The 7,168-nt window shown below is 35.5% G+C and overlaps 2 protein-coding genes across 2 annotated transcripts in view; both read right to left on the bottom strand.

Moving 5' to 3' along the window:
* Window positions 1-1,344, bottom strand: part of LOC107719310 (non-histone chromosomal protein HMG-17-like) — a 4,150-nt gene extending 2,806 nt beyond the window's left edge. The window contains exon 1 of the mRNA XM_016526711.1: window positions 1,112-1,344. Coding sequence (XP_016382197.1) covers window positions 1,112-1,126 — 15 coding nt within the window. The 5' untranslated portion in view covers window positions 1,127-1,344. The remainder of the gene's footprint in view (window positions 1-1,111) is intronic.
* Window positions 1,345-2,673: 1,329 nt separating this feature from the next.
* Window positions 2,674-7,168, bottom strand: part of LOC107719311 (dehydrodolichyl diphosphate syntase complex subunit DHDDS-like) — a gene marked incomplete at its 5' end in the record, with an annotated part of 7,578 nt that continues 3,083 nt past the window's right edge. Inside the window, 4 exons of the mRNA XM_016526712.1 lie at window positions 2,674-3,064; window positions 3,952-4,059; window positions 5,101-5,215; window positions 5,316-5,417. Of these exons, the coding sequence (XP_016382198.1) occupies window positions 2,822-3,064; window positions 3,952-4,059; window positions 5,101-5,215; window positions 5,316-5,417 (568 nt within the window). The remainder of the gene's footprint in view (window positions 3,065-3,951; window positions 4,060-5,100; window positions 5,216-5,315; window positions 5,418-7,168) is intronic.

The following is a 7,168-nucleotide window of genomic DNA, read 5'->3' as shown; positions in this document are numbered from 1 at the left end:
AAAAAAAACACAATAGCGTTTTAGAAATCTAAAATATACATGTATATATATAATAGAAAAAAGTAAAAAAAACATTCGTCAAAAAAATAAAAAGAGAACGTTCTCTGTGACAGTTGCGCGCGTTACGTCATAGACGATAAGCCGCAGTTATTTTTCACAACGGATGACTTTATTTCTGCACCGTCTTCCCGCGCATATTCAAATTCAAATTCAAATCCGGCCTGTCAATGCGCGCGGGCAAGACGGCTTCCTTTTGTTCGGCTGCATCGCTACGCGCCTTTTAAACGACAGAGGGGCGATTCTCAGCGTACAGTCCCTTTGTTTTCCTCACGAAACCACTGTAACTCGGACAAAAGCACATTTGAACGCTGAAATAAGATGTGAAAATAACATTTACACAGTCCGAACGCGGATAACTAGTAAAGCACAGTCTTATGAAGACACAGGTGCTGTAAAGATGGCAGCTTGACGTTTCGAGTAGGCGTCCAGCACATCAACAATGACAAAAGCAGCTTAAGTGACTCGATATAGCACAAATTATAGTAAATAAAACACACTTTAGGACCGAAAATATACGCGTATGTAATCTTATATCAAGCCAAATGAATAACCGCGAGCTCTTTTTCTTGTGAACTTCCAGCACAATCACTCATCTGCAGCGTTAAAATTATAATAGCTTATTAAATTTGAAGTTTTTTTTGTGTTAATATTAGCAATAGGAGTTCAACCAGACACTCAAGTTCCCTCCTTTTGCATTATCTAGTGATCAGGCGGGTCTCACAGGATGTTACTGATTTTTTTACTCGAATAATTATCGAAATATTAATGCACATTTACAGGTTACAGTATTTTAAAACGCCCGTGGGGTTTTATTTTCAGTTGAAAGTCGTTTTTTTTTTTTGCTCATGTTTTCGTCAGAGCGCGGTAAGATTGAGAGTCCGCCTGACAGTGAATATGTAAAATCGACTGTCCGCCATTATAAAACAACCACACGATCGTAGGCGATAACAGCAAAACATGTAAGAAAAAAAAAAAAATACAGACACATATGTACAAATACCAAAATTAATGATTTTTTGCTGAAATAAAATATATCACAGTGCACCCTTACCTTTCTTTTGGGCATCTTGACTGCAGAAAAACGCCGAAAAAAATATCAAAAAATCGGAATAATTGTGTAAATATTGTGTTCGTGAGCAGCGACACCCTGCACGCCTCACAGCGTCTCGTGTAAAATACAATAACGGCGGTATATGTTTTATTAAGTTTTTATATTGGAATTTAAAGATAGAAACCGGTTTAAACCAGATTGTGCATATTCCGTGCGGCGATTGGCTGCGAGAGCGATCACGTATCGGTGGGCGTCGCTTATCTCTTAAAGCAACAATGACAGAATTCCCCGCTCAGGTTTCAGAGCTCAGACCGACGCTGCTGCTCGTCTTGGTAAGAACGGCGCCTCTGCTGGCCACAATGGAATTACACCGGAAATTTAATTCAAATAAATTAACGAATACAGACAAAAAGTGCTAGACGGTTAAGAACATACACACTCATTATTTATTTACATAACTTTACAGCGTTTATATATACACCTTTTTAAGACCAAGTAAAGAATAAATTGAACACAATATGTCAGGTATATGGTTTTGTATTAGCAACACTTCAAAGTTTGAAAATTCAATTTCCAACAGATCTCTATTACTTTTTAATTCATTTTTACATCAAGCTTATGGCTTGATTAGTTCTGCTCCCAACCGCAAGAATATGGAAATAACCTTTAAAAGTGATGTTCTTTATCAGTATTTTAGTCTTGTTTTCCAGTGCAATCTTAAATCAAAACACACTTGAGAAGCAAAATGGCACAAGTCTTGTTTTATGAGAAAGTTATGAAAATCAAGTGAGTTTTCGATCAAAACTAGAACAGATATCTGCGAACAGGCTGAGAAAAATCAACTTCATTCAAAAGGAAAACACATTTTCACACAATTTCTTTCTTTATAAATAAATTCACTTAATTTTCTTCAGTTTCTCAAAACAAGACTTTATGTTCATTTTGAATCTCAAGTAAATGTATCTTGATATAAGGATTTTTAGATATTTGTATTATATTTGTAACAAGACAAAAATACTGAGGCATTTTTGCAACATTTAATGCCACAACTTTATGAATTTAAGACTTTCTGTTCTGATTTAGGACCTTTTTAGCCCTATACATACACACACACACACACACGTGTGTATATATATGTGTGTGTATATATATATATGTGTGTGTGTGTGTGCGTGATCCAACTCACCCATAAAAAAATTATACAAGTAACAGATACACAATTTAAGCAGATACAGGTTTTTAAGATAATGAAAAACATGCATACAAACTTTTTACTGCTACTGTAATTTACCTTTAGAACATAAATGTAGTCCATTAAAATATGTAGTCAGTTTTTTTTTTGCTCTGTCCTCCTAAAATACTTCCTTGTCTAAATGCTTTCGCTTTGAGTAAATTTTGCTCACAGGCCAGTAATATTTGATTTGTGAATTAATTGTTCTTGAGGCTTCAAGGAGTTTTTTTTTTTTTTATTATGAAAAAAAAACTGAAAAGTAAAAGTAAGATCAATCAGATTTAACCTATTGTATTTTCTAGCATTTCTCGTCCAAAAAACAGCCCATGTGGTCAATCAAACTGAATTTATTTGAACATTTAAGATAATTTCTATTTCGATATCAAGCATACATATCCACTGCCCCATAAAACGGGGTGAAACATCCTTCCAGATCTAAAGTATTTACAGATCAGTAAATTAAAAAAAAAAGTTCAAAGCTAAGCCAAGACAGCCTGGCTGCTTAAATCACTGAAGACAGTGTCTCTCTTGTGCTGGAGGGCGTTGAGAAAGCAGTGAACCCTCTCCTCTCGGCTGGCGGTGTAGTTCAACAGTTCTTTCTGTCGACTCTGGGCATCCATGGGCTTTCCATTCCCACGATGCTGCAGGAGCTCAGCCACACAGGTGCGATCCGCTTCCATCTGCTGGAGCGCTTGGCCTTCTCTGTGCAGATCTCCAGCTTTCTGCAACACACAACATGTGTGCTTATGGAAATATTAATGTAACGCTACTTGTGAATTGAATATAATCGCGTTTATGCTTTTGCATCTTTATTAAACTTTAAATAAAGTTCTGAACTTCCTAAAATTATGTTTTCAGGAAATCATTTAGGGAAACAATCATAGTAACGCTTACAAAAACGTACTTGTGCATTAAGCAACAATGGTACATGCTGTAATACAGTATCCTGTGCCTTCATGCTGAAATGTTCTGATTTGTAGCATAATGCCCTTTTATTTTTTTTTACAATAAGGTTATATGAATCTAAGAAGCATTTATGACCATGAATGGTCTGAAAAAAAAATTACAAAATCAATTGTCCTCATTCGCTAATAATTGCATGGATTATTTCGTATTTAAATGCACAGAAGAACTTCTAACAAAAAATGTCTGCATATTTGTTATTAACTTTGTTCTAATGTTAATACATCTGGCATATTCTAAATGATTATTATTGTTTTGAACATTGATAATAATCAGAAATGTTTCTTGAGCTGCAAAATCAGCATATTAGAAGGATTTCTGAAGATCATGTGACACTGAAGACTGGAGTAATGATGCTGAAAATACAGCTTTGATTACAGAAATAAATTACATTTTAACAGATATTCACATAGAAAACAGTTATTTTAAATTATAATAATATTTCACAATATTACTGATTTTACTGTATTTTTGATCAAATAAACGCCGCCCCTAAATGAGTAAAAACATTTGTTTGCAGATTTTACGCACTGTTTCATGCACAGTTAGTGAATGAGACCCAGTGTTTCCAGGTAACAATGCAGCAGTTACCTAAATAAGCTGTAAATCACCATAAAAACAGGATGACAATAGAGTTATGGCATACCTGGAGAGATCGATAACTCAGCTGGTACTGCAAAACAGCTTCACATAGATTCCAGAATGAATATTCCGGCCACAGGACCGACTGGAACACTAGACAGGAATATGAGGTCTGCGGGAGTGTAAGATAATGCAGGATTATGAAAAACATTAATCATTTCAAAGCTGCAGGGCAATATAAATACTAAGAGCAATATGAGCTTAATGCACAATGGACAAGGCAGATAGATAACCATAGGACCGGTGCCATTAGTGTTGATTTGATGGGAAATCTCATTGGAAAAGGCAGTGATGAGAATTATTCAGCTCTTAAAGCAATAGGTTCACCCAAAAATGAAAATTAGCTGAAAAATGCCATCCAAGATGTAGCCAAGTTTGTTTCTTCATCCGAACAGATTTGTTGAAATGTAGCATTTCATCACTAGCTCACCAATGGATGCTCTGCAGTGAATGGGTGCCGTCAGAATGAGACTCCAAACAGCTGATAAAAACATCACAATAATCCACAAGTAATCCACAGCACTCCAGTCCTTCAGTTAACATCTGGAGAAGACAAAAGCTGCATGTTTGTAAGAAAAGAGTGAATCATTGAGGCATTTAAATCATTGCTTCTGTCCAAAATATGGTTTTGTAATCCATAATAACGCTTCCTCCAGTGAAAAAGTCCATCTCCTGTTGTCTCTCACATCAGCCACATATTTGTTTAGAGCTGCTTTAGAGCTGTTTTGGACTGTTTTGGCTTGTAAACGGTGCTTGATCTGTGCAGATTCAAACCAGACCACTTTTTCACTGGAGGAAGCATTATTATGGACAGAGGACTCATATTTTAGCCGGAAGCAACATAATGCATTATGCATTCATTATAATGCCTTAAGAATACCCTTATTTTGTATTAAAAATACGGGCTTCATAGAAAGTGTTACCACAAACTCTTCTACATCTTGAATGACCTGAGGGTCATTCAGCAATTTCCATTTTTGGGGGAAACATTCACTTTATCATATTCACCGAGAAAGACTCAATGTAATTATATGTAAACACAGATTGTTGCACAGTGAATCAAACTATGACTGCCATCTAACTAAAATCCTGTATGTTTGTGTAAGTGCTGTATTTGTATGGCAAGATAGTGACTAAAGGGAATCTCCATTACCTGCCACAGTAGGAAATCACTAAGGCGCACTTCTCCAGACGTACGGATGAGCAGATCGGGGTTTGGAGAATTACTGCTATACAGACACTCACTGAGGAGCACCTCAGACACATCACTGACCAATCACAAAGAGAAGAACACAATTAATCATATGTTACAGGTCATAAAACAGCTGTTATCCTGCTTTCTCAAACTATGCGAAAAGCAAAGCTTACCTGGGTTTTATCAGGCCCTGCTCCACTCCCCATGCCATTTCCTTCACTGCATTTGCGATTTCATGTCTTGAGGTATATGCAAAGCACACGTTCAGAAAACACCTGCAACATAAGAGAAGAGCAAATGCATCAGATATAGATCATGCTCTAAAACAGAAAGAATGTTTTTTAAATCAGAAACTGCAGTTCAAACATTTGGGGTCAGTCATTTTTTTATTTTGAAACAAATTAAGTTTTATTCTGCAAGGATGCATTAAACTGACCAAAAGTAACAGTGAAGACCTTTATAATGTTACAAAAGATTTCTATTTCAAATAAATGCTGTTCTTTTGAACTTTCACAGCACAACTGTTTTCAACATTGATAATAATCAGAAATGTTTCTTGAGCAGCAACGCAGCATATTAGAATGATTTCTGAAGCATTATGTGACACTGAGTGTGTTTACATGCACATTATTAAGCTGATTATGCTTAAGCCGACAACGCATGTGGTCACGTTTTCTTTTATCGGAGTAAGGTCATAAACGGTTTAAGCACAAACCGGTCGACACAGGTAGTTTTTTGCCTCTTACCCCGATTTCGCACGGCATATAAATGCATTAACCTGCTTTCTGTCGGCTTATTGAAGTGCGCAAGTGCGATGTGACAGGAACGCATCGTTAGTGCAGTAAAGAAAGAAGGAAATAGATCACAAACACAGACTCTTTCATGACTCAGAAAATCATAAAAATGTGTTCTCATCTCGTGCAGCAGAAGTGGTTCAGTCACAACGCTGCATCTGTAACTGCATGAGAGGATAATATATGAGCTGTAAGTCTCCCGCTGACATGGTGCAAGCTTTATTTAACATCACAACATATGGAATACTCCGAGTCAGATACGCAAATGATTGTTTTGACGTCACTATGGGGAAATAACCTGATTTATTAATAAAGTCATGTAAACGCGGTTTACTTGTGTTGTCAGGTTACTGATGTGCATGTAAACTGGGAAACCTTTTAATAAGCTGATATTTGTGAGTTATCAGCTTACTGGTGTGCATGTAAACGTGCTTACTGAAGACTAGAGTAACGATGCTGAAAATTCAGCTTTGCACCCCAGGAATAAATTGAATTTTTAAATATTTTCAAATATAAAAAATATATTTTAAATTGCAATAATATTTCAATTTGCGATACAGTACTTTTATTATTATAATTCATTATTTTCACACAATTACCTGCATCACCATAATTCATGACAAATATTATGAGACCTGGACTACTGAAAGGTTTGGGGTCAATAATTGCATTTTATTTGTTTCTTTTCAAAGAAATTGAATTTATTGAAAATGAGAGTAAGGACATTTCTAATGTTACAAAACAATTCTATTTCCAATAAGTGCTGTTCTTTTGAACTTTCTATTCATCAAAGTATCCTGAAAAATCAAATGTATCACAGTTTCCACAAAAATATGAAGCAGCATGACTGTTGTCACACAGTGTTTTCAACACTGATAATAATCAGCATATTAGAATGATTTCTGAAGATCATGTGACACTGAAGACTGGAGTAATGATGCTGAAAATTCAGCTTTGATCACAGGAATAAATTACATTTTAACATATATTCACACAGAAAACAGTTCTTTTAAAATGCAATCATTTTTCACAAACAATATTACTGTTTTTACTGTATTTTAATGCAGCCACATTTTTGATCAAATAAATGCAGCCTTGGTGAGCAGAAGAGACTTCTTTCAAAAACATCAAAAAATCTTTCAGACCTCAAACTTTTGAACAGTATTGTAAATTATAGAGTGCAAAGTGTACTTGTTTATTGAGTAGGGCTAGGCAATATTGCAAAAAAAAAA

The sequence above is a fragment of the Sinocyclocheilus rhinocerous genome, unplaced genomic scaffold, assembly GCF_001515625.1.
Source record: "Sinocyclocheilus rhinocerous isolate Xijiao unplaced genomic scaffold, SAMN03320098_v1.1 scaffold4558, whole genome shotgun sequence".
NCBI classification, from domain to species: Eukaryota; Metazoa; Chordata; class Actinopteri; order Cypriniformes; family Cyprinidae; genus Sinocyclocheilus; species Sinocyclocheilus rhinocerous.
This window is presented reverse-complemented; position numbering and strand designations above follow the sequence as displayed.